The sequence below is a fragment of the Dunckerocampus dactyliophorus genome, chromosome 5 (assembly GCF_027744805.1).
Source record: "Dunckerocampus dactyliophorus isolate RoL2022-P2 chromosome 5, RoL_Ddac_1.1, whole genome shotgun sequence".
Classification (NCBI taxonomy): domain Eukaryota; kingdom Metazoa; phylum Chordata; class Actinopteri; order Syngnathiformes; family Syngnathidae; genus Dunckerocampus; species Dunckerocampus dactyliophorus.
The window spans coordinates 10,971,076-10,998,603 of NC_072823.1; the positions used below are offsets into that span (position 1 = coordinate 10,971,076).

The window sequence follows — 27,528 nt, forward strand, 5'->3', positions numbered from 1 at the left end:
TCCGATACGAATCAGCAAGAATTCTGGCTAACACAGACCAGTTATGTGCACATGAAGCACACAAATTAGCCCTGTCCCTTCAGAAAGAAGCTGGCTGAGAAAGACACCACTGTTGGAGATAATTAGAAAATGGAAGAAATACAGAATAGCAGTCTATGACCCAGCTCCACCGTGTTTGCAGGCAGAGAAATGCTGTATATGCCAAACATGGAGGTGGAAACATTCTGCTTTGGAGCTGTTTCACTGCTAAGGGTACAGGAATATTTCAACACAATGAGGGGCCAATGAAGGTGAATGTAATTGTGGATGAGAACCCCCCTGGCCTCAGCCGGAACACTGAAGAAGGGTCATGACCCAAAACATAAAGCAAAGGCAACAAAAGAGTGGCTAAGAATAAGGAGAGGCCCAGCCAATCTCTGGACCAAAACCCCATTGAAAATCTGGAGGGAGCTGCAATGTGAAATTGTCAAGCGACAGCCTCAAAAACCTTCAGGATTTCCATATAGGAGTATCTATAAATGGACCAACTGGTGAACAACTACAAGAACGGTTGGATCTCTATGTTTTCCAACAAGGATTTCGCCACCAAATACCGAGTCATGTTTTGCTTGAAGATGAAATACTTATTTAATTCAGCCAAATACAAACTAATTTATAAGCGTATATATTTTTTTGTGGATTTTTTGGTTGATATTCTGTCTCTGTGCTACAATAAACCTTCATGGAATGCTCATATGTTTGTAAGGGGGTACCATTTACAAAATTAGCAGGAATTCAAATAATTTTTTCCTCCACTAGATAGTTAGAATAATAAATCAAGAAATACTGTACATTATAACACTATTATTCTAATAATAATCATGATGTAACAGAACTAGTAATTACAGTCGGGACACAATATTAAACAGAACGTTTCATAACAGAGTCATAGAATAAAGATAATATTTTGTAATTTTGACATATTGGAAAAATAACTGGAAAATTTGTAGGGAAAAACAAACAGCACAGAGATCCAAAAACATTCTCTTCCATTGTTATTTAAATAAGCAATCAATGTCTCCAAATATGTTTGCATAACAAATGTATGACTTTTGGCTGTATATAATACATGTTAAAAATCAACCATTGTTAGTGGAACTAAAAAAAAGGTGTTGCTATATTTCAGGTTCATTTTTTGTGTTGCCATCCTTTTTTCCCCCTCTTTGTTATTTGAAGATGGATCAAACAATATAAACAGCACAATTTATCTTGCCAATGAAAAAACCTCTCTATTCAGGTAACAAAAAAGCTGTCAAGACGGAGCTTAAATAAGTTACTGCTTTGTTTAAAATATAGACATTCAAAAAATTATTCCTATAAGACCTTCCAAAAATCATGGTCTGGGGTATAACTTAAGTATTTATTATTATTTATGATTTAATTATGATTATTATGAATATGCGATAGCATTATGAATGTAGCACCTCTCAAGAGGGAGCAAGTTTCATGACTGTGATTTCTATATGAAGTTAACATTGAGGAAGTGAGACACCATAAATCTGAAAGGCTAAATAAAATGTCAATAAAAACATTAACATTATTATTGGTGAACAAGACAGCAAAAAATGCTTCCTTTGAAACTTAGTATATTCCATCCCCATGGGAAATTCAGATTATCTGAAGCAAGAATGACAACGAACTGTGTACTTTCAAAGCTCCTTGGGTCCGGGTGTTGTTGAAAGAAAAGGTGACCAACTAACCTACAGGTTATGAAGCTCAAGCATCTTTAATCTTAATCCTGAAGTAGTACAGAATATTGCCAGCAGGATTTCAACTGGTGCCAACGGGAGAAATCTCTTCGATACAGTTCTGGCATCAGTTTAAACAGATGTAGCACAGCTGTTTGTGGGAGCACAGGTGGTGTTATGCTTGTGTGAGTGCATACCTGCAACATTTTCTTGTGTGTTGTGTTCTTGCCATAATCGCGACACAGCTTTTCGTTTAGTGCCTGCAGCTCCCGTCCAAATTGTATCATCCTCTCTGTGGCTGCTTGGTTCCCTCCACAAAGTTGTCTACTGTTTCTATAACCCTCATCTTCTGGCGACAGACACGCATGTGAAAAAACACAAATGCATACATTAAGCAAGAATCTTGTTGGATGATAAACATGAGAACAAGGGAGGTAAGCAAAACATGCCGATTATTAAACCAATAAAAAAACCAAGGTCTTGTATTCCACATCCGCATGCGTTTGCGTACCTGTGACACCATTGCCAATGCTGTTGTCATCTGGCTGAAGGATCTCTTCGTGTTTATATGTGCCATTCATGATCCGGGCAGATGAGACCTCAACAACTCCATTGGTGTAGTGTTCTGCTTCGATTTCCATCTCACTGTCACTACACAAACACAAACAGGAGACAGGAGGATTGTAATCATGGCAAAAGAAGATAGACGTCTAACACAACAAACGTCAACATTTGAATCATGTGGCATAGATCTCCTGTATTTGTACACATTGTGTATTACAAGTATAAAAGTGCACAACTTTTTGCATTAAATGCCAACATCAGATTAAAATGCAGCTGTACATTGTTATAATCAATTACAAGCCATTTTAAAATCGCTGTTCGAGTGGCACGCGTCACGTACACTAAACGGATAGAACTTAACACTAAATTAGAAGTGTATCAAAATACTTTTAGTCCAAGTTTTTTTCTTTCAAGTCAGTTTCAAGCCAGCCAAAAACTGGTCCATCCTACCTTGTTTCTTGGTTGCTATTGGCGCTGTGTGGCTGGCTCTTGGTAGAGTCAGAGGAATTAGACTCTGAGTAGTTGATGGATGAAGGTGAGGAGGAGGTGGACGAGGAGGCTGAGGAGGATGTGCTGGGGTATTTGACGATGCTGCTAATAACGCTGCTGTGGCTCTTTGATTTTTTGGTGGGCGTCACCCCATTACTGCAGGTTGGGCTGTCTACACCTCGGGAAAGAGAAAAATGCATGGAGTCATCTTTGTGGTTGGTTTACATACTTGTTAATACAGCTCAATAAAAGAGAATATTTGTGAAAAGTTAATTCAGGGTCTCTTCATGTTTCAAAAAGTCAAATTTAAGACCAAAGCCGATGTGCATATTTGTGGTGCATAAACTCTCTGAAAAACAAACTCCAGGCTCGTACTGGTGGATGGTGGGTCTGTATTCATGTTGTTTAATAGTTGAACCGGTTGCTAGTCTTGCGATACCCGGTGCATCTATCTACAATCAATTAATTTAAGGATTGATGGCTGACTCTTATCGATCCAGGAGGCTGCTACCGATGCAGCCACATCTCTCGCTTGTCTAACCGGATATCCAGTCGCATCAGTTTACTGTTCACGACTCTAGCTACAGCGTCCTCAAAAATCCTCAAAAAGATTTAAAAGCGAGATTGAAGTTTATGCATTTGTTTTAAATGAAAGTAAAATTAATACATTTCTAAGACATTTCAAATTGTATATGACATACTATGAAACTTTCAGACAATTCTAGACATTTTAAGTCCTTAATTTCCAATGACTGGATTTTTGACTTTATAAGATGCCGTGGATACCCTGTGATTAATTTCAGTACAGTCGTCCCTTGCAACATTGCTGTTCGAACGTCACTCCCTTTTTCAAAAAGGGTTTTTCAAAAATCTAATTATTTAATAAATGATCGCTGTTTCATGGTTGGCTATGGACTATTAGTCCAAAAATACTGAAAGACAAGTCAGTTATGGTTTATGAAATGATGAGACATGATGTTAGATTACATTACTTTCACACTGCATGGAGTCAGCCATGGCATGTGCGATATGATCGAGTGGAAAAAAAAGGTTGTTCTCTCATTCCGTGTGGAAGTGGTAGGTTTTTGGCTTCTTACTTTGCCCTTCTTCCCAACTCCGTCTGGAACACTTTTCCTAAGTTTAAAGTAAATTGGAGAGGCTAACTAGTTAGCTCGGTAGCTTGCTATGCTAGCAGTGGCCGTCTCTTATGCCCCTGAAGTGATCCCAGAGCCTGCACAAAGTAGTGTAAAAAAAAACAGGAGCGTGAAGGTGACTATTGGGGTGTTATTTCATGTCTACAGAGCTCTAATAATGTTATAAACCATATTTTGAAAGTCATAAACAGTTTTTTTAATGTTCTAACAACAAAAATATTCCCTTTACGAGTATTGAATCCTACTTTGCGGAAACTGACTTATCCTGGTCAAGTCTACAACCAATTAACTGAGATAAACGAGGGACGACGGTTGTTCAGTTCAACAAGTGACACCTTTATATTCTATAGATTCACTACACACAGTGAAATATTTGAAGAATTTCTTCCTTCATTTACTAATTTCGATTATTATAGTTTACAGCTGAGAAAAATGCCAAATACAGTACAGTAATCCCCCGTTTATGGCAGTTAAATGGTTCCAAACCCGATCATGAATGAATTTCCGCACAGTACGATTCCTTCTTTATAAATGGAATATTTACGTAGAAATCGTCTTCTTATATTTGTATTTTAGTTCATTTCGGCATTTTTATGGTTGAAAATGCTTGATTTAGGCAAAAAAAGACAATTTGCTTAAATATGTATTTTGTTTCCACCATTTTTAACCATGAAAGAGCATGATTTATTAATTTTTGTTTGTTTTTTTTAAACGTGTTAGCGTGAAGGCGCAAAATTTGAACCACGATGTCGCGAGAGATGACTGTATCGCATATAATGTAGAAATTATCAAAAAGTTCAACACAGTAAACTACTGGTAGGCACTCTAATCACCAAATGGACTTCAAAAACTTCCTGAGCCTTAAATTTGTGACTTGGTCTGAACTGAACTCCTGAAATCAAATACTTTTTGCAGAATATTGCAAATGTATTGAGATACACTGCATGCTTCTATTTCAGCAACCAAAAAATGCGAGTAAACTTGTACCTCCTGTGTGCGAGTGTGAATTTCCAGCTCCCTGACGAGGGCTAAGATTGGGTGAGCCAGGGTAACTGCTCTGGGACTTGGGAGAGCGGATGGTCAAGCAGCGAACCTCACTGTCTGTACCGTTCACCATTTCCACAAACTGACGACACCTAGAGGACGTAATGGCGTTTCTTTTTGCATCAATGTTTTCATTGATTTTCCAAAAGCAACACACAATGCTACGAACAGAAAAGTTACGCCCATAGAAGAACTAATAAATGTCATGCTTTAAACATGCCAACTTACTTCAACATAAATAGAAGGTTTGGGTTGTGTTCTAACAGGCCAGGATAAAGTTGCTGAGTGGCGTCGATGGCTTCGCCCACACGTCCTTCCAGCACCAGCTTCTGTATTCCTATTCGGCAAAACATAACTACATGCTATTTATGCTAGAAAAAGTGATGTGTGGGTTAACCTATCTGACCCACAGGCTAAAAACAGGCTTAACGGTCAAATAAAGTAAAGTTACACATTATTGCCTTGTTTGCTTTCAGTAGACCTTATTTTACCCAACTGTCTTATGTAACATAGAGCAAGATAGAATGTGTAATAGTGTAGTTAATATATAGCTTATTTAGTAATGTAAGACCAAATAGGAGGAAAAAACGGTATAAATACCTTAGTTAAATAGTAATTGAAAATAAAGAATATAGGAGAAAAAACTGGCAGAAACACTGTATAATGTGGGAGGTGGGGTGGTACCTGTATAAAATGGAGTGCTGGAAAGGTCGGAAAACATCTGCACGTTATAGCCTGTGACTTTACGAATTGTGGAAAGCCTTAGTCGTGTCTTAGTCGCGTAGACCAACACATTCCATTACGCTAAATTAGTGAAGATAGAAATGAATTCTGCTTCACTTCTGGATTTCCATGGTGGGTGCTTGTTGGAAACATTTAGGTAAGTGCAAAAGTAGACCTCCACACTACACAAGTTAGTTGCCATGCCAAAAGAAATGAATTTGCGAGTGTGCTTCATTCACATACTCTGTCTGTTCTTTATAGATGTCTGGTCTTCTTGTATCATTGTCTCTGTGGCTCTGGCAAAGGTTGTGGCAGTGGCATAATATCCATGGTGGACTAGGTAACTGGATACCATACTGGAGAAAAAAAATAGAAAATCACCACTTGTTTTTGAATGGAACTTGTACCCATGGCTCAATGAGTTACAGATGTTAAAAAATGATTCTTACTGGTATACCCTGACTTGATATTTGCAGAATGTAACTTACTTTTGCAGGACAGCTTGCCAGTCACCCAGTCTTTCTCCAATGGGGAAGCGAGCAATCATACCATGGATCTTCGCTCGCCATTCACTCATGTAGTCCTCAATGTCAAAGACAAATGGCTGCTGTCCAAAGTTTGCATCTACAATCTCACCCGGAGTTTGAAGCCCCACAGTGGGGTACAAGTTGGGCTGGTTCAAAAAGAAGGTAGAACAAATAGAAGGTTGTTTAAGTTTCATCTAAATTGGTTGTTGTTATCATGACTGTATCAAAGAAATCTACAATGTAGAGTACAGTGGAACCTTGGTTACCGTCCAACTGTAACCAAAACGTACGCTAACCGAATCAATTTTTCCCATCAGAAATAATGTATGTCCAATTAATCTGCTCCAGAAAGCCAAAAATGAAGGTAAACATAACCTTAAATGTTCATTTATCCCTTTCTTCCATCATTTACATGCATTTACAATTCTGTTATGCATATAAAACTATAAAAAGAGTTTATATTTTTGAGAGTCTACCGCTGATGACATCTTAGGCAGGGCGACGTTGCTGACTTCCGGTTCCGGGTGCCATTTGGTTAGCAAGCTAATAGGATGCTAACAAGTACACTAATAACACAGTTGGACTCACACAGTGTATTAATAACACAAGACGGGCACCATATTGTACGCTGAGCTGACTGACCACTTGTGACTGCTTTGGGGCGGGGCAGACCGGACCGCTCAGCAGCACCCACTGCTGCTCAGTGAGAACAGAAACAACAGTGGTACATGTATACTGTACATATCCCGTGTTAACTTTTTTTTTTTTTTTTTTTTACCAAATGCTGTGAATGCTGAATCACAAATGTGCAGGAATCCACTGTATGTCAAATATGCCAATAAAAGTAAACGTAAAAGGTCTTATGTTGAGTGGCTGGCATATCAGAGATGCTACAACATGATACTTACCGGCAGGTCTGTGAAAGCCACACCTTTGAAGCAAAAGAAAACATTTCAGTTAATATGCATGATGATTCAAAGAAGATTACATAAACAATCAGTCAATCTATGACTTCATAACATTTGCTTTGTATTTTATCCACCTCCACTGACCTAAACTGATGCCATTTTTGGTGTAAAAGCATGTGTTGTTGATGAGGTTAACGCAACAGCCAATCACGTCACCCGTGGTGAACGTTGGTCCATATGGTTGGCCAGTCCCAGAGGAGCAGAAGGAATGGCCGTCATCTCCATGGTAACCATATGAGTGCTTGTCCCATCCTAAAATAGGGCAAGGATTAGGATTAGTTTTTACTTTATATTTTCAAATCTTATGAAAAAAATGCTGTTTGTCAGTTCAAACGGTCATAACTTTCACTCAAATCACTGCCTGTTCATTTAAACAGAAATATCCTGGAAGGAAGGGTGATAGTTACTCATTTATGTGCGCTGCTCACAGTCACATTTTCCCATCTGACGACAACCGAATGCACTTTATTGCATAAAAATTCACAAGCATGAACTTTCTGTGGTTGTGGTGCAGTGCACGATTTTAATGAGCTGAGGTCATCATTGTACATGGAACTATTGGTGATGAAATAGTATCCTCACTATGAAACTTTCCTATTACTTTGCACACCTTACACCACCTTTCTTACTGCCCTCCCGCAATCTGTAAATTTGGGTAACACTACATACTGTATATAAAAGGTGATTCTCCTGAAAGGTGTACTAGAGAGGGTACTCTCACTTCGAGGACATGACGCCCAGACCACAGTGATTTTAAATTAAAAAAATATACTGATAGATTAAAAATATACTGCAAACACATTGAAAGAACAGCGTCAAATATTTTCTTTCTTTTCTTGTCCGTGTATATAACACAATATGATGTCAATTTCAACCCGTTTGTCAAAAGACAATGAAATAAATAATACAAAACGGTGGAAGTTACACTTCAGCTGCTCAGATTTCCAAAGTGTATCACCTCATTGTGCAACAAACACATTTTGCTGCTTCCAAAATATGTACTTTGACAAAACTCTGACAGAATGTGTACACGTTGCAAACGTAACCAGCGTAGTCCACACACAATGTAAAAAAAAAATGTTACTGTAAAAGACTACTGTGCTGACCTCTGCCTTGACAAACAATGTAAACTTCAGAGTATCTGCGTGTTATTTCTTGAGGGTTTTGTCAAAATTCAGACAATAACGAAAGTGACACTGATTCAAAAATCAGAAATATGGCGTCGTGTCCATGATACGCGTCACATTTAAGATTTCTATAGATTAGGGCTGGGCGATTTTGGCAAAAATCTGAATCACGATTAATACAACCTCCAACCTTGATTTTGGTTAATGTACGATTATAACACTCTCAACTATTTATTTTGTAAATAGTTGTCAATTCTGGGGGGGAAGGGAAGGATGCTTACGTCGTGCTTATGTTGATTAGAAGCTCTAAATGTCAGTTTGGGTTATTTTTCAACTAATCGCCCAGCTCTACTGCTGATCTATTTTTTCTCATCAATCCACTTTGGGGAACTGTTTTTTTTTTCCATAACGCTTGCACGGAAGGTGAAGTGTGCTACTCTTGCGCTGACTAACAATGCTTTGAAGAACACAGTGTTGAGTCGAGTCTCACACAGAGTTTGAAGAGGAGTCCATCCACTAGCTCTGTGTTACATTCAAGACACGTAGCCACTTTGGAGCATGTTTGTGACAATTTAAGGTAGGTTTAAAGCTTTTATCGGGAAAAATATATAGATGATATGGCGATATATATTAAAGTGATACTTTATTTGAATATTCAAATTGGTTAGAAAATAACTTTCAAGTTAGCTTGCTATGTCGCGCTTTTGGGTACCCCTTTCAGGACACTGACCCAAAAAAAAAGGACAAAATATATTTTTTCCAAAAACCTTTGACTTAAAATTAATTTATTTACTCACACAAAGTGCAAATCAAGCATTCATAAAAAAGAAGCTAATAAATTAGCGCATTTTTATGTAAATGTTACAATTGAGAAAACTGCTATCATATTTTCTTGCAAGTTTTTCTTCATAAAATGAAATATAACAAGTGATACTTTATTTTAATATGCAAATTGGTTAGAAAATTGTTTTTTGCTTGCTATGTCACACTTTTGGTATCCCTTTCAGGAGAATGTCTTAACTCATACGGCCCATAACAGCAACAGCAACAAACAGCAACAAATTCCTTACGTGTTCGACATACTTGGCAAATAAAGATAATTATGATTCTAAATATGCTTGAAACACACAGCAGTAGCCTGGCTCAACAGCACTAGCAGCAGCAGCTGCCAGGTCAACTCCAGTCTACGCCAGGCTCAACACCACTAGCAGCATCAGCCCGGCCAGCAGATGGCTGAGCCAGACCCAACACCGGCAGAAGCAGCAGCCAGCAAGCTGCTTGTTAGGAGGCTAGTATGGGCCTGCAGTGCATCTGCGTCACTCGGGCGCCACCATGCCAGCAAAAAAAGGAAAATAGATCACCACATATGACATGGAGGAAACTAAAGTTTAAATTCCATGTCTGGGGAGCTATCCAGACCAAGAACCAACAGGAAAGCCTACTTATGGATGAAATAAAATCACTTTAAAAAGTGATTATCAAAAAGGAAGAGACAATAACTGTACTTGAACAGAGGATAAATGTGTATAAATAATACACTAGACGGAATGACCTAGTGATAACTAGACTACTACTGTAAGGTTAGCCATTGTTAGAATTTAGATGATTCCCGTTCCAATTTTTTGTTTCAATCCCGGTTCCCAACGATTCTCGATTCCGATGCTTTTAAGAGGCAGGCTCATAAAAGCTTGCATGGTTTAAACGACGGTGCTAATCAGAGTACTTTTGGAATTTCTTTTTGAAATATCTCAACTTCCCCATGAATTTTTGAATGAATTTCTCACAGATCTATTTTCACAGGAGTTCACCTTCACATAAGCTATTTACTTGTAAAAAGCTCATGAAAAAACATTTCCACATATGCTGTTGTTTATGTGTGAGTGTGTGATGCTGCAGGCACTTACACATGCAGTACCCTGGGTGCAGAATATCAAACTTGTCTATAAGCTATGAGTCTTGAGCTACCATGTTAGCACTAGTATACTTTGCTGCCTCAATGTTGGCGCAAGCTTTATAGATATAGCACAACTAAACAGGATGTAGTGCAAAGTGGTCTTATTTTGAAAGCTAGAAGGGTTTTGTGTGGGTTGTGTCTTGACGTTCCACATCAGCGGGCATCCTGAAACCCTCAGTTACATTGGCTTGAGACAGACGTCATTATTGTTTGACTTCCCCGCTTCTGACTGCATAGAGGAAGGCCGACATAGTTCGTCAAAGACGTTGCACTGAGCCGACCACGACCAAAGGACTGTTAGCAACTACCTCAAGATTCTATTTTTTCCCCAAACAAAAATTACAAGAACACCACCACCAGCTTACGTAGGTTAACAACAGTGGTTTAAAAGAACATATAGAACACAAAAATATCGACATTCTTCACAATCACAAATTAAATCGCATACAAACTGTCGGGCACCGAATAAGATGGCTGGCGTTCATGGCTGTCACTCGAGCTGTCTCATAGAAATGTTCAGAGCGCTGCACACACACAAAAGCAGTCTTACCAACACTTTTTTCCGCGCATAACTAATGCGTGTGCGTGCGTTACGTGGGTCGTGGCTTACATGCTTGGAGCAGGTAGAGGACAGAATATAATGCTTGAAGCAAAGGCAGCCGCATAACGGTTGCAAATAGTCCCTTTAATTTGACAAAATAAAATATTAACAACCGACTATCACAACAATACAATAATAACACTGATTATGCCATGTTCAACACTATTAGAAAACACATTTCATTTATTGGTTATTACTAACAAGTTAAGGATTAATTTATACACAGAAATGACATAAATTGGACGATTCAGTCAAAATGGTTTCTCCAGTTTTTATTAAATGTCTCTACTTACCCTGACTTGTTTTTTTTTTATTTTTTTATTAACAAATATTCCTACTTTACTACCCAAATAACATTTGAACTTTTTTTTAGCCTTTATGTTTACATTCGTATTCCTTCCTTCTCCTTTACACTCCTTTCTGCTTAATTACATATTATAATTTTCAACACCTTCCTTTCTTTACACAGGAAGTGAACAAAATGAGAATGACAAAATGTAAGCAAAGAAAACACTGTAAGTGTCAACATGTAAAAATATGGTGTGAATTACTTCTCAGCAATAGAAATGGAGAAGGGGTTAAATAAGCTCTGCTTCTTTCTACTCCTTTTCAGACATGTCAAACTGTGCAAATGTGACCTTTTTAAGCATGTCTGAAACAAATAACCCCTACCATACCATACCACTGTGTGCATAGGTTTATCTTTAAATGGGGAGCATATTCTTATTCCTCTACATCAGTCATTTAGCATCATTTGTATGTGTTGTGTGATGTGGGTGTGGTCTCTGTACGGTGAGGTATTAGATTAATCTGCTGACAGGGATATTGCCTCTAAAGCCGGGCTCACTGCTCCAACATGCTAATGAAATGGGCAGGTCTCCACAGCGGGATCAGACACAGAGGTCAACAGTAGAGAACATTGTACTATATTAAGGGACGCACACGCAAAGATGCAAGAGCTCCCTAACTCACATAGGTACATACTGTATGGGAACATCCACGTGCACAAATAAAACATAGTTGCAAGAGAAGTACAAGAGATAGAGAAGTACAGTGGGACTGTCTGCCTGTGGGTCCAGGACAGATTAACTGAGTTTGGCCCAAATATAAACAGCCAAACACAAACAGTACTCATTCAGACTTAAAGCAATCTGTAGTATCTGTCTAGCAGGGCTACTGTCCATTGAAATCCTAGCAACCAAAAATATTTTCATGACTAATGTTTGGACAGGGTTAGAAAACACATTCATGTGTGCAACACTGTTCCATGCTGTTCCACCCAATGACACACAGTAATCAAGAACGATCTTTGTTTTCCATATGCATCAAGAGTCAGATGAACCGGCTGCCCTTGTGTCCACTGCATTCTACAAACGTCGACCAACAAACAGATCTTGACTAGTCAATAAGCAGGTCAAATGGCCCCAGACGGAGCTGGAAGCTCTGCAATGTGACTGGTTACAGCAGGGGAGAGTTCTGATTTAATCAGCCTCTCAGCTACTATATGGCCATGACTCTTTATCCGGTGTGCTTAGCTTCTTAGATGTCTTTGTATATGTGCAAATCTGTCATTGAGAGACTGTTGTGTGTACAGTACGCACTGTCTGTGTGCTGTATACTACTACTATGCATGTTGAACCACTGTTAAAAAAAAGCACAACAAATACAGGTAAAAAAAGACTTGAATAATTGCTTATGTTTTATTGTCATTTATTAAAACCATCTCATACATATGGATCCAGTTACATAGCTTTTTCTGATCTGTAAATATAGTAAATGACTTCATGCATTACATTGCTGCTGGCATGTAAAAATAAAGAAAAAAACATTATCTTTGGAATTGCTTGTTGAATGACGACATGTGGGAGAGCAGGCCAGCTTTTTAACATTTTAAACAAACTTAAGGTAAATGCAGAATTTCTATGTGTACGTCTCAGTACTGTGTGTGCATCATCTAAGGGGGACTTGCACTTAGTAGTTTAAACAATACCGTAGAGCAATATATTTTCTGACGATATATACGACAGTACCGTATATATACTGGTGCTTCGTTTAAAATACTATATTTGGTTCTCCTGAAAAACTGTGCTTCGCTCTTCACTCGGTGAGGATGTATTGGACTGTTATCTTTGTTCTTTAATTGCCTTCATCACTCTGTTGTTGGAAAGACTAAACTCTTTACCTAGAGATTATTTCTATTTTATTCAACTTTATGTCATTATACAGCTTTATTCAGGCATGTCTACATTTTGAGACCTAAAAATAGCATCTGGTCGGGATCTGCACATCAACCCAACATAACAATCTGCAGATTGTTACTAAATGCGTTTTATTTTATTGCTTATCGCCTTCCTCCATTTTGACTGAATCGTGATTGCCCAGCATCTCGGGCACTGCTCATGCAAGCAAACAAGTTATCTACGACAATTACGATAGCAGCACTAATGATTGGTCTCTTTGTGTCTCACTGTGTATCTCGAGCATTTAATCGTCACAACACTACTGAAGAAGCAATTGAGTGAGCTTTTTCTACTGAAAAGAATTATGTTAGAATTAGGTGCAGCACATTTCGCAGGGTGCATTTTCCTCCAAGTCTTTCAAGCAGGGAATGTTCCTGCTCAAACCTTACAAATAAAAGGTATAATTACTAGCAATTATATTCATCTATGTTTTATATTTCCTACAAAAATATTTATGTTTAGGGCCAATAGATAGAAGTGTCAGATTACATGTTGTTTTGACTTACATTTTAACACTTTTTTCTGTTAGGGCTCTGATAGGTATAACAATTAAAACAAAACGTTAGACATATATTTAAAAACAAATCTTTGTGTTTTTTTTAGTTATTAGTATCAACATTTTAGCTTTTTGTAGTTACAATACACCTTTTTGCTCTATTTTTCCACTTTCGCTCGGTTTTTGTTTTCTTTTATTTCTGCATTAAGCCACAATCCACAGATGGCCCCTGGGCCACACACTGGATACCCATGTGTGTTTCAAAGAAAAAAGAGGTGCTGCTAGGCGACGGAGGAGTGTGTCCAAGCTCTGCTTTCTTGGCTCTGTCGCTGGTCAGGGGTTGGGTTGCATCGTGGAGGGGTTTATGCAACTTTTAGCCCGGCAGTGAACCGGAGTGTGATTAAGGGTGCAGACAAGTCCGAACATTTACATGTTTTGATCTGACAAATCTTAAGTAAGTTTGATCCAATGTAAGCTTCTGCTTGGACATTAGGACGACAGCAGCTGTTCAACGTCAATGGACAAAACAGCCACACGTCACTCGCTAATGCTAACGCTGGGAACACTGCAGTAGGTTGGATTGTATTGGAAGGTGTGCAAAAGCCATGGTTCCGATAATGCCTCGTGAACTGCCACTTCCATATTAAGTGTATTATCATTCATAGTGGCAATGCCACAGTTCACAGTCTGACTGGCTTCTGGCTGCCCTGTTCTCTGTTCTTGTGAGACAGCTTTTCTCCAAACGGGAAACCTCGTCACGTTTTCATTTCACGAGATCTCATGACAACTTTCAAACACAATCGGGGATGCTCTTTATGTTACATTGACCAATTAAACCACATTGGCTGACTTGTCAGTGGTGTAAAGCATTTGGGCAAGAAGCAATTTTCCAACATATATCTACCAAACACCATTTTCAAATACTCACCAGGCAGTCTGTTCATGTTGACTCCCTGAGCAGACAAGCCGATTCCCATGTAGCTGCATTGCAAAAGGAGGACATTTTAATCATCAGTGCTTTGGGTGCATTTCTATATGAACATGTACATATATGTGTTAAACCATCAAGTTTTTTGGACCTGTACATTTTCACTATGTGTGTTGAAAATATTTATATTTGAAACTCTGGAGCATATACGGCAGGAAAGGTATTTTTAATTAAAAAAGGTGCCGTCTTCCTTGGTTAGGTACTGTAACTTTCAATTTATAACCCGGCCTCTTCCAGTTCCTACATTGCAAGCCACACCAGCCTTAGTTATGTTTGTAGTCAGCTAATAATAGCGATTTGGCTAAGTTTAGCTATGAACGATAGCCATTAACTCACAAGACGAGACGATACACAAGATTGGGACTGCGAGAAAGAGATGAGATTTTAGCATAAATTTTAAGAAAAGTACAATGAAAAAATGTAACTGGACAAACAAACTTTTTCATTTAACTCACAAGTCACAAAACCATGCAGGTGTGTTTTGAAATGTTTATTGTCCTACAAATTGACACTAAATTATATTATCATCTGCATATTTTAAGACCAAATAAACCACTGTTCTGATAATATATAATAATAAATAAAATATAATAACACAATATTTCCTTGAATATGTCATCTTTCACTATGTAAAGTTGTGGCATTGGCGTTTGTGACATGTATTTTCTCACAGGCAATTTGTACTGTTGTTATCATTATCTTATTTTATTTCTGCAATGAGCTACGTTCCACAGATGGCCCCTGCACCATAGTTTGGACACCCATGTGTGTTTTGCAAGCAAGGCGAGGTGCTGCCAGGCGAAGGAAGAGTGTGTCCAAGATCTGCCTTCTTGGCTGTGGCTGTCTCCGTCGGGTTGAATTGTGGATGTGTTAGAACTTTAAATTTTGACTGGCATTGCATTGCTGCTGCATATTTAATTACCAAATAAATGTCTGACGCACCCCTATTCACGAAATATAGCGATATATGCTAGTCGATGGTGCTGTTTTTGGTTTAAAAAAGCGCAATTTAAAACCAAAGAGGGACAGCAACTTTAACATATTGTTTCTACCCACCTTTTTTGCCTCCAATACAGACCTGATGAAAATCTTAAGACCAGTTGAAAAATTGCAAGAATTAGCATTTTGCACATTTGGATCTTAATGAGGTTTTAAGTGGAGCTACAATATGCAAAAGCAAGAAGGGGGAGTGAGACAAAAAGCACTTTGAAAAAGTAATTTATTGAAAACAACAATTAAACTGAAATAGGCGGTTTATCAGCTGATCAAAAGTTTAAGACCATCGCTCAAAAAATAACAAAAAACTCTCCAAACCAGAACAAAAAATTTTTACAGTACAATTTACTTACAGTTTTTCTTTGTCTTTCTGTTTATTTAGGCCACACATACACGCATAATAAAGAGTTTGTGGTGATTTTTCGGAGTGTCTGTGAATGCATTTCACAGTCGGCTAGTAACAATGAGGAAGTGTCGTTCCCAGGACGAGCGGACTAGAAACGTGTTTGCAAGTTGGAGATACATATCTGGTGTTGGAATTGCACTGCTGATGATGTGTTCAGGTCAGAATAAAAGGCATTAAAGAGCGGCGGCACTCTGTGATTTGCACTGAGAGACACTGTGTGACTCTGTGGAGATGCCGTCACAACAGAGATGTGGCTTGACATGATGCGCATGACATGATAATTCATGACATGATAATGGTAGAAATTTCAACGTAATTAATGAAATAAATTAGTTACTGCCATTAACGCGCTATTTTTGACAGCCCTAACTTTGAGACATTTGCAGGAACTAAATGAGTAACACAAAATGACCTCACAAACTAGTAGGGAAATGCACTAAAGCTGATATATAAAAAAGGTATTTGCTTACCCATCTCGACCTTTACTGACAATTTTGACTTCAAAATAGTAGATCCCACAGGCAGCAGGAATTGGATGTGTGGCTCGTACTGATGCGGCATCCTTGTGGTTTTTCCCATGGCCTACAAGTGAAGTACAAAAAAGCTGCCATGAAAAAATAAATGGAAATGTTGTACAGTTATACAACGTCTGAGTTCGGACATCTGCTGTGTCCTGACATGTTTCAATATTATTTAGCAAAAAAAAAACCTGTACTGTCATCTTTTGCATTATCCCCCCTACTATACTGCCTTTCTTCAGAAATTAATTGATAAATGATAGCTGTTTCGTGGTAGACTATGGTCTATTTTTTGTCATAATATATTAAATACAAGTGATATGTAGTATTTATGATAACAAGGTAATGTAATGACATAAAACACCGACACATTACCTTAAATTACATTATTAACACCGCATGAAGTGAAAAAAACGTTCTACTTCAATTCCATGGGGAAGTGATAAGTTTTTTGGCTTTTTAAGTTTAGAAGAAATAAATCTGAGACTAACTGGTTAGCTTGCTAACTTGTTAGCTTGCTAACTCACTAGCTTGTTAGCGCGGGACCGTCTGGAGTCCCTGAGGCATAAGAGAAAACAAAGTGTAAAGGTGACTATATGGTTGTTATTTCATGTCTACAGGGCTCTAATAATGTTAAAAACTGCATTTAGAAAGTCATAAACAGGTTTTCTATGCTCAAACAAAAAAAAATATTCAATTTATTAACACTGAATCCTATATCGTGCAAATTCATAGAGCGCGGTTGGGTCTGGAACCAATTAACCGCTGTAAACAAGGGACGTACAGTGTTCCCTTGCTGTATCGCGGTTCACCTTTCGCGGATTCACTGTTCCACTGAATTTTTTTTTTGCTTTTTTTGTCGTTTTATAATTACAGCGTATGCACGCTGTTACAGGCCAAGCCTGGCCCTTTAAGAAGAACTGCTTTGTGGGAAATTGAGTGTCTCTCCTCCCTTTCTCGTCTGTCTGCAGCGCCCATTGTTTTCTGCATCCTGATTGGCTTTAGACCACTGTCAATCAATCACCTTCGCGCCACCCTGCTGTGTTTCCTGTGTCTTTGCTAGCTTGCAAATGAATATTCGGTTCGAAGGAGGAGGAGTGCAACAGGAATGGAATACAGGTGAGTGACTTAATAATTTATTGTGCCCGACCTGTAGGTTGATCATTAAAATTCAAACAAAGGTTTGAACTTTTAAAAAAAGCTTTAATATGCCATTTGAAGAACAAACAATATGTATGGTGAGTTTTCAAAGGTGACGGTGTGACCATCAGTCAAACGACAGCTAACACAGCCATATGGCTAACACTTGCCCGTATGTGTTTAACAGTAAGACGGCTAAGCTAATAACTGGAAATATGATTGAATTCATCGGACGAGACAAGCAGTCTTTCACAGTGGTGGAAGACACCGAGTGCTTTCTCATGTACCTGGAAGTTCCACCAATGTACTCTCACATCCAAAGTCTCCTTAAAGAGGGCATGTCATCTTCTGGAAGTTTCATCGGTGATATATGTTCTCTTCAAAAAGTAAGTCAAATATATTACTGTCTAAATTAAGATGATTTTATGGTTCCTTTTTTCATATCATATAGCCAGTAGCAGGGGTGCAGCCAGGAATTCTGGGTCCCATGGGAAAAAAAAATCACCTTGTCTCCACCTTATTAATTACTAATTTTATTAGTAATTACCAATTTTTTGGGTCTTCTGGTAGGTAAGGGACCTTGGAATTGTCCTGACGTTTCCCTTTTATACGGCACCCCTAGCCAATAGCACTATTAATAACAGCATGATTAGCATTATTTTATTAGCCAATAGCGTTACAAATAAATTGAAAAATATATAATTAATCCCTGTGATCGGTATCGGCTGATTTCAGTCCTGGATGATCAGTATTGGAATTGGAAGCATAAAACCCTGATCAGAGCATACCTGGTGGGAACAATACATTTTAAATACAGTCGGTCTTAAAGTTGTCAACAGTAGGGTCGTAAGACTAATATTTAACATCTAGGGCAATTAGACTCAAGCACAAGCCATTACTGTCTGTCATTTCTTTTTCAGATTGCTGCTTATGCAATGCCCCAGGTCATGGCAGAAAGTGGCTACCACCATTCTGCAGTGTGTTGTGTAACGGCTATTTAGCTTCTAAAGTGTGCTTGTGCATCTGAGATTGCGGGAGTTCACCTGCCTAAACACACAACGAGTCACTGTAGTTCCATTTATGTGTGCGTGTGTGTGTGTGAGAGAATCCACATGTAAATGTAGATAGGATGTAACTTACTATGACGCAGCTCTCTGTCAGCCAACAGTGTGCCTTTCAAAGAAACAAACCTTGGCATTTGATATTCATGTCATAGTAAAGAAACTGCAAGTAAAATAAAATAAAATAATTTCATGGAGAAACCATTTGAGATTTCAATACGTGTTAACTTTAAATGCTGCCTGTTTATGGCTTTACATACCTACTGTATTGCTCTTACATGATTATTAATAATGTCACTATTTGCATACGCATATGCTTGTACTGTATGTGACTGTCCAGTTGACTGGGTGCAGCAACATCTATTTTTAGCTCATCTCCTGAAAACAACCATGGTGGGGGTCAATTTCTGACAAACACCAACACAAGCTGCATTGCCAAGTCAAAGAATGACTGTAATGTGATCACTCCTAGCCAGTTATATACGACAACTGCCACCTTTTATAAATGAAATCAAGAGAAAGACTAAAAAAATAATCCAATAAATGCGGCTATTTGCTACTGCCCTAATATGATGGTGGGGGAAACTTTGGAATAATATACATGCAGTATATCTTCAATGATTTTGGAAAAAAAAAATATGGGGCGCACAAGTGAACTTATTTTGAATTTTATGTCATTCTTACAGGATAAAATTATACATATATTAATATTCGATTACATTTTCGGGGAGCATTCACATTTGTCATCTTTGGTTCGGTTAAAAAGGATAGTTTGGATTTTTTGGCATGAAGTTGTATGACATCCCCATCAGCAGTGTAGTGCATCAACAGCGACATTTCCCCCACTTCGTCCCGTGAGCAGAGTTCTGGTTGTTGTTTTGTGTTTAACAAAGTAATTCCAGCTAGTTGGTGGGGTCACCTAAGTAAAGCATTCTGCTTCTCAAAACAATATGCATTCAAAAGAGTGATAAATTTGCATCACAAAACCGTTCCCCCACAAAAAGTCAGCCCTCTCAATTGCTCGGCACGATTTCCCCTCTGTTGGTGTCACTGCGCGCTGCCGCTTATCCATTACTGTGTATGTGTTCCACCGTGCTTACATGTGTGGATGAAGACTGCTGCGACGTGAGAGAGTGAACATGACAGCTACACTAGAGTGATATTGTCAAATAAGAAAATATCTTTTTTAAAAAGTTGTGCTGACTGGTAATTATCTGGACTGTAACAACGTGTCTGAATCGCCCTATATAGTCCATCGTTTTCCTGCCACGTACATTAGACAACTTTAGCTTCTTGCTGTATACTGGATTTCATAGTGCACAATTCAGCGAGAACGATTGTGTTCCTACACGCCCAAAACAGAGGAAAGAAACAGGATTTGAAGATATCTGCTATTCCATAGGTAGAGTCTACTCACAGCTTCAGCACTTCTTTCTCCCTCCTCTCTTTCTTTGCCCGTTCTAAGTCCATCCGACGAAGTTCGGCATCCATGCATTCCTGTTCATATAGGTACCCCTTTAACTTTGTGGTAAAATGAATATCGTCATCACTTGTTTCGTAGTCAGACATGTTTACTTTCCCTATGCTTGCAGTAAACAACGTGAAGCAGGTGAGGGAAATGTGCCCAACAGCTGACAGCTGCTGGTAGCGTGTAGTAATACCGACGGAGAAGAAATAGCGCCGAGCGATTTGAGGTCTGACTTTTTTTGGGATAACGGTTATGTGATGCAAGTGTATTACTCTTTTGAACGCATATTGTTTTGAGCAGCACAACGCTTTACTTCTGTGACCCCACCAACTCACCGGAACTACTTTCTTAAACACAAAAAAAGTCACTGTTGATGCACTACACTGCTTATGGGGATGTCATACAACTTCATGTTAAAAAATTCGCACTACCCCATTAACAAACTCTGGTGAGCTTGCTCCGTTAGTGCGGTTTGAGTGAACGCAATCATCTGAATCCTGGGGTTCGAAACTGCTTAAAAGATGGCTCTTTGTCCACATGCTGGTGAACTTTGGTGCAGTTCTCTTCACTTAAGCTCAAATTTGAATGCTACACAAACTAAAGACACAGACCAATGTTAAAAAAGCATGCAGAAATTACAAATATACACTACCAGTCAAAAGTGTGGACACACTTTCTTAATCAATAGCATAAGGAAGTGTGTCCAAACTTTTAACCGGTAGTGTTGATGAGAGAACATGCGTCTGAAGCTCTGCCTCCGTGCTCCTCTGCTCTCTACCGCTGTGTGAGCTGCAGAGTGCTTCACAGCAACAATGACTGTGTGCATCAAACATCTTTGTGTTAACACAGCTGTGTGCTGTCCACACAGAAACGTTTTTATGTCAAAACGGCAAAGTATTTTATAGTTTTAGCCTTTCATCCACACAAAAACGGCGTTCTGAAAATGATATCACCACCCCGTTGCCGTCACGTGACCAGAATTGACAAGCCGACAAAATATCTGTATACCTTGACTGGCGTGACTCACCCCAGTCAACAATCTCCTGATATTTTTTGTCTTATACTCGAAAATTACTCGCAGAAGTAATTCCACTTAGTCGTCAGTCTCGACAAGCCTTGGAAAGCAGAAGACCGTTCACAGTGCCACAGGTAGGTAGGTGTACCTTATGTATTACATTGTTTTCAACCAGCGATACGTTCTCGTCTGGATGCAAGTATTTACTAATCTGACACAGTCTGGACGTGGACGTTTTTTTCAACCTGCCAAAAAAAAAAAAAAAATTCCAGGAATGTTTCCATCTGGACAGGGGCCTCAATGTCCCTTAGCAGGTTTCAGCCCCAGAACATGACACTACCAACACGTCATGCAAAATTATTATGATATTCATGTCCATGATGAGCATATGTAAACAAAAACAAGGGTCACTGGATTTTTTGTCTCACAGAATTTTTAGATGTGTTGAATAAAAGTGGCTTGTACTTAGTTTAAAAAACTACTTGAGCCATCAAGGCCAATGGTAATAGATAACTAATACAGATAGGGTTATTTGTGTGATTGATTTAACATATTCAGGTCCTGACTACTCTCCAGTGCTTAATGAGGCAAGTATAATATTGCTATCTTATTTCCAAATGTTTGTAAAACTAGTTACCTTGCCATTAATATTTATGTTCCTCCAGGTTACCTTATTTATAGTGTGCACCTAGAAAAAACTTTGTTGAATACAGTACAGTCTTTTGTCCCTCTTTGTGATTTCCATGATTCATGATCTAGTTCAAGGTGTCCTACAAGACAGTGCAGTGGGACTGTCGACTGTTGGGGTTGTTATGAGGAGCAATTAGGTTCTTGTATAACTGAACAAAAAGCTTTGTCTTCATCTGTGGCACTTTGTCAAGGATTTTGTGAATACATACAGTTCATCAAGGGTATGCTTTGTCATCTGCTCTGTTTTAAATTTTCAAGGAGTTTTAGGAATTGGCCAGTTTGGAGGATGTTCAGTGCTCTTTGGCAACCTCAACATTAGTGCCAGATCTTTGCAGATTCTATTTTTCTGTCAGCATTGTCAGGCTGTGACCTACCTCACCTAGGGAGTGTGGCAGAGACTGTGAAGTCGGGTGGCACTGGAACATACACCACTTATTCTAAAAATAATTATTACTTTCTCTTGCGGATTTTGACTGGACTCCTGCCATGTGTATTTCTGTGTGTCTCTTCACACAATGAACACATTCAAATTTAAAAGACCTGTACATGTTCAGCCCCTATACAAGTTTTATTTTAAAAATATATAGTCTGTTAGCATGTTGGCCACACAGTCACAGTCTGGAGATCGGGAAGACCTGGGTTCGAATCTCCCTTGGGCATTTCTGTGTGGAGTTTGCATGTTCTCCCCATGTGTGTGTGGGTTTTCTCCGGGTACTCCGGTTTCCTCCCACATTCTAAAAACATGCATGTTAGGTTAATTGGCAACTCTAAATTGTCCATAGGTATGAATGTGAGTGTGAATGGTTGTTTGTCTATATGTGCCCTGCCATTGGCTGGCGACCGGTCCAGGGTGTACCCCGTCTCTCGCCCAAAGTCAGCTGGGATAGGCTCGAGCATGCCTAATGATATACCCTAATGAGGATAAGCGGCATAGAAAAAGAATGGATGGATGGAATTCAGAAATGCATGTAGATTGGCTAACTTTTCAAGCCTCTGCACATATTGCTACAAAATCTTCAACAAACTGTTTCCAATTGCATTATTAATATAAGATTTTTTTTATAACACCCTTATTTTGTTTACAAAGTTAGACGATATGTGGCAAACAGTGCTCTTATTGTGAAGGCTGGAAGTGTACTCTGTGTGTGTTAAGAATGTCTGCTTGCGGTTCAGACGAGCTGTGTGCAAGAAGAAACCTGCCTCTCGTCTTGTAAAACGCTCTTACATTAAAGCAGTAAAACACAACACGGAGAAAATACACTCATCCAGCCTGAGGCCGCACTAGCATGCTCTGCTAAACTAAGCTAACCCTGCTAGCTTCCATTCACGCTCCATAAAAGGAGTTTCCCCCACCTTTTGCCAGTGGTTTTAGGTCGCTATTTCAACATGTTTATTCCAGGAGTGGGCGGTTTAATGTCTGTGATGAGATTCCACCAAGGAAATACTTCCCCACATGAATGTTCCTTCTCCTCACGATGACATAATTTCATTAACATTGTCCATTTCTGCGAGATTCCATGTTTAACAGTAAATTCCGCTTTAATTGGCCAATTCCAGGGTTCCGTCCACGAATCCATTAACGCAGAAATCATAGGGCCCAGAAACTCAGCATTTGGTGGTGTTCATAGGCTCCAGACTTGTAATATAAGTATAAACAAATTACTCTCATTTTTACAAGTTGGTCAATTTGTCCAAATTTGAAGCTCTTGAAAATGGAGCAACTCTGCACAAAATGGATCTAATTTTTAAATTGCAAATGCCATTCAGTATTTTTGTGAAACACCTTTGAAAAAAAAAAAAAACATCTTGGCTGTTTTAGTTCAACTCATTTATGGTGGCGTTTAAGAAATATCATAATAGCTCAGTCATTGTCGCAACACTTCTTTTTTATTTATCTTCCAACATTACATTCATTTTCCGAGGATGTTAGCACTTGGTGCATTAAAACAAAGTAAAGACAATGTTTCCTCTTAGCCATGATAAAAATGAACAATGTGTCGAGTAGCCAGTTGGCAAAACCACATTATCTAACTGGATACACTCAGTTGACAAGACATGACGAATAATAACATCCACATCTTATTAAACAGTCAAAATGCGTGCTCATGTGCACTTGCTTGGTATTTATTGTAAAATGACAATATTGATAGTTGATATGAGCGTAACAGTGCTGTAACATTTAAAGACAACGAAATAATACATCATTATATCAATAGTTTGGCCCACCCCTCTTGGCGTGAAAACATGCCTTAGAGATGCTGTGAACCTCTGCAGGAACCACAAAAAAAGCTCCAAAAACACACTGAGATATTATATACATTAATTTATTTTCTAGATCTTATCCTGTTTAGGGTCAGAGGTGAACTGGAGCCTTTTGCATCCTGAACTAGTTGCTAGTCAGTCACAGGACACAGACCGACAAACAACCATTCACACTCATGGGGATTTGGAGTGTCCAATTGACCTAACATGTATGTTTTTGGACAGGAGTAAAGTGGAGTAAACCCACACAAGCCCACAACTCCACACAAGAGTGTGGTGAGATGGAGAAGCAATTAAAACCTAAAACCTCCTTGCTGTGAGGCAGATGTGGCTAACCTTGAGCCAACATGTCCAGAGTTATTTTGAACATTTTATAAAAAATCATCACCAAGTACCAGGGGTGTCCCGATACAACTTTATCACTTCCAATCCGATTCTGATATTGCAGCCTTCAATATTAGCCGATGTTGATATCGAGCCAATATCAGCACAAACCATACATACTTTTATTATTTGTTTGGCAGGGCGAAATGTTAGAAAAGTCTTGTTCGAGTGATATTACTCAGAGTATAATACTCAGCAACAGTAGGTATAACAAAAACTGACCTATTTACTTCTTGATGCATGTGGTATATAATTTGATCCACAACAGACATAATGTAGCGGGGATCTATGTGCTCAACGAAGCATTTAAACATAAAATTACTCACCACCCACAGAGGTTGGTTCTGTCCCGTGGGAGTTTCTCACGCTTTTTCAAATGTGTCAAAACATCGGTGGATGTTTCAGAAAGCTGTGGTGTTGGAAAATTCTTCTTCAAACACGCGATAAGATTGGTCGTATTAAACTTTTGTGCCACCGCAAGAAACTTGTGCAGGACAAGTTTTGCACTCAGGTGCAACGTCTTTTTCATTACAGACATCACTGCTACTCCTTGCTAAACACGCTAGCACACGGTTTCCAAAATCAACTAAGGCTTCATGAGATATGTGGCATTTTAAATAAATTAAGACAAGTCACAAGTCAGTGTGATAGGAATTTTTCAAGCACCTTTGTTCTTTATATTTAATTTTGGCATTATTAAGAACATTTTTTATGTACTTGGCATAATATATGGATCTTGCAGAATATTATAACTCAACAGTAAACGCAAAGATGAAGATTTGTTGCATCAAAATGTTTTATTTTATTTACACATTTATGTTGGTTGATTTATGGTTTTTAAAAGTACTGTATGTATTTTTGATAAATGGATTTTATTCTGAAAGACTCATCTGACTCATCGTTCTGTATAGAAATACTGTCTCCAGTGACATTACATGCACTTCGGCTTCGAATTTGAAAAATAAATCTGATGCAAATGAAATATCTGGCTACACAGCATTTCTCATGGAACTGTGATAGATTAGCTTTGTAGGCTACGAAGTTCAAAGTTCCCTCGACACTGGTGTCTGTCTGTCTTGAACAGAGAAAATTGGCACTTTGGTCAAAATAGCATCCAAACCACAAGAGTGAAAGAGCTAGAGCAACTAGAAGTGGCCTATTAATGCGTAGTCCCTGAACACTTTTCAGACCAACCATGACATGGCATGTTTTGATTAACTGTAATCTCCATTGAATTTAATGTAACAATAAAACAATCATCTTATTATCAGAACACTACACCATCAAAAAAGATTTAGTTATATTATAATATATAGTAATGCATGATCACTCTCTTTGCTAGACAGTCTGTTCATGGACACATGTAGGACTTTGTCTGCTATTCACAAATAGACATTCACCAAGAATGTGCCTAAAATGGGTAAAACGGGTGTCCTCTCATGCACGTTTAAGTGATGATAACAGAATGCTGTGTGAGCTAAATCTCCTGCCATGACAGTGTGACCTAAAGAAAAGTAACAGAAAAGAATGCTCCCAGGCCAGGCTTGACAGAATGATACCTTGTTATCTTTATGTAATTACACAACAGATATTTACCCATCAGTGTGCGGAACTGATTAAACAATTTGTTTCTCTTGTTAGGCGAAGGACGACGATCAGATGGGCCAGAGGATCGGTGCATTTGGCCTTATGTATGCGCTGAGGCCTCCACCTTGGCAGCAGCTGCTGAAAACGAGCTGGCTGCCTGTTAGAAGGTATCACACTGTAGTGCTCATTGCAAAACTAGATTAATGTAGTCGGCTAAATAACTAACACGCCGTCATTAAAACCAATAAGAAATGCATACATTTTCGGTGCTTGTTCGTGACAAAAACAATAACTAACTGGAGCGTTCTACTCAGTGCTGTCGTGTTAAAAGGTTAACACGCATGGTTCGTATCCATCTTGTGGCCTGTTTATCCCGTCGTCTTACCTCCCCGATACAATGTTAGTTAGTCGTTGGTCTCAAGTAAAAACACTTTGCTAAACGATGGTTAGCTACCAGGCTAACTAGCGTGCTTGCATAAGTTATAGCTTAGCTAGCTGCCAAATAGTAGCAGAGCACCTCGATGTGCACCACTATTGCTGACTTAAACTAATAGAGTGCGTCAAATACACAGTCATGTAACAACAAAATAATAAGCAAAGAGAAGCCGTGTTACTGAATGGGCATTGTCAGTGTTATTTGACGAGTTGTCGAGGTGAGGGAGTTCTCTATGTCTGCTAATTTGTGAGCAAAGCAAGGTTAAGACCAGAAAGGCAGCTATTACATAGTCAACACAATTGCAGACTTTAGAGTGGCAGACAATCATCGTGACAAATGAGCGACGACACTCTGCCCAGTTAGAGTAACGATACCGCCCCAAACACTTCATCCTAGGCCGAATCTCTAACCTTTGTAATGGACCCTCAGGTTGTTCTGTGACAGCCCGATGTAGCTGTATTTATCCTTGGGGCTCCAGGACCGGGGTAAAGGGGTCTCTTCTTCGTTCACGGCCGGGTAAAGCCGCTTCAGTCGCTCATTCAGCTCATGTTCCTGGTAATTAACAGTAGGATCCCACAACGATAGGCTCCCCGTACCAAGCTCTGCCATTTTCGGCCTGTGTTTGGTGTCTTATAATCTCCGTTTCTCTCAACTAGAAATGTACGCTGAAAGCGAGAGGAACCGGAGAGGAGAAAATAGCAGCAGTGTGACATCCCCGGATAAGCAGCAGAGTGTAGTCACTGTGTGTTGCAACAGTGCTGCGTGGGTGTTGTAGTTTTTACTAACGTTCATCTCCATGCCAACGTTTCCAAAAAAGACTACAGCCGCTTTTCTAACGCCCCACTGAGGGGGCCTTCACTATGTGAGGTGCCTAGAAAATGTAGTTCTTTCTATTTTTGTACACTTTTATATAGTTTTACATTACCGTTTTTATTCTCTGTAGTTGATTTGATGTATTAGTCA

General features: G+C 38.9%; 1 protein-coding gene across 3 annotated transcripts in view; it reads right to left on the reverse strand.

Annotated features, from left to right (window-relative positions):
* The window catches only part of ranbp10 (RAN binding protein 10), a 31,911-nt gene extending 4,602 nt beyond the window's left edge, over positions 1-27,309 (reverse strand). The window contains exons 1-12 of one of the 3 annotated variants that reach the window (XM_054775637.1): positions 26,976-27,309; positions 16,475-16,586; positions 14,543-14,595; positions 7,281-7,448; positions 7,137-7,159; positions 6,190-6,374; positions 5,945-6,057; positions 5,207-5,315; positions 4,922-5,070; positions 2,742-2,958; positions 2,239-2,378; positions 1,925-2,076 (exon numbers count right to left, since the gene is read on the reverse strand). In XM_054775637.1, coding sequence (XP_054631612.1) covers positions 1,925-2,076; positions 2,239-2,378; positions 2,742-2,958; positions 4,922-5,070; positions 5,207-5,315; positions 5,945-6,057; positions 6,190-6,374; positions 7,137-7,159; positions 7,281-7,448; positions 14,543-14,595; positions 16,475-16,586; positions 26,976-27,174 — 1,620 coding nt within the window. In that variant the 5' untranslated portion in view covers positions 27,175-27,309. The remainder of the gene's footprint in view (positions 1-1,924; positions 2,077-2,238; positions 2,379-2,741; positions 2,959-4,921; positions 5,071-5,206; positions 5,316-5,944; positions 6,058-6,189; positions 6,375-7,136; positions 7,160-7,280; positions 7,449-14,542; positions 14,596-16,474; positions 16,587-26,975) is intronic. The other 2 variants (XM_054775639.1, XM_054775638.1) reach the window with 2 other exon arrangements.
* Positions 27,310-27,528: the final 219 nt, after the last annotated feature.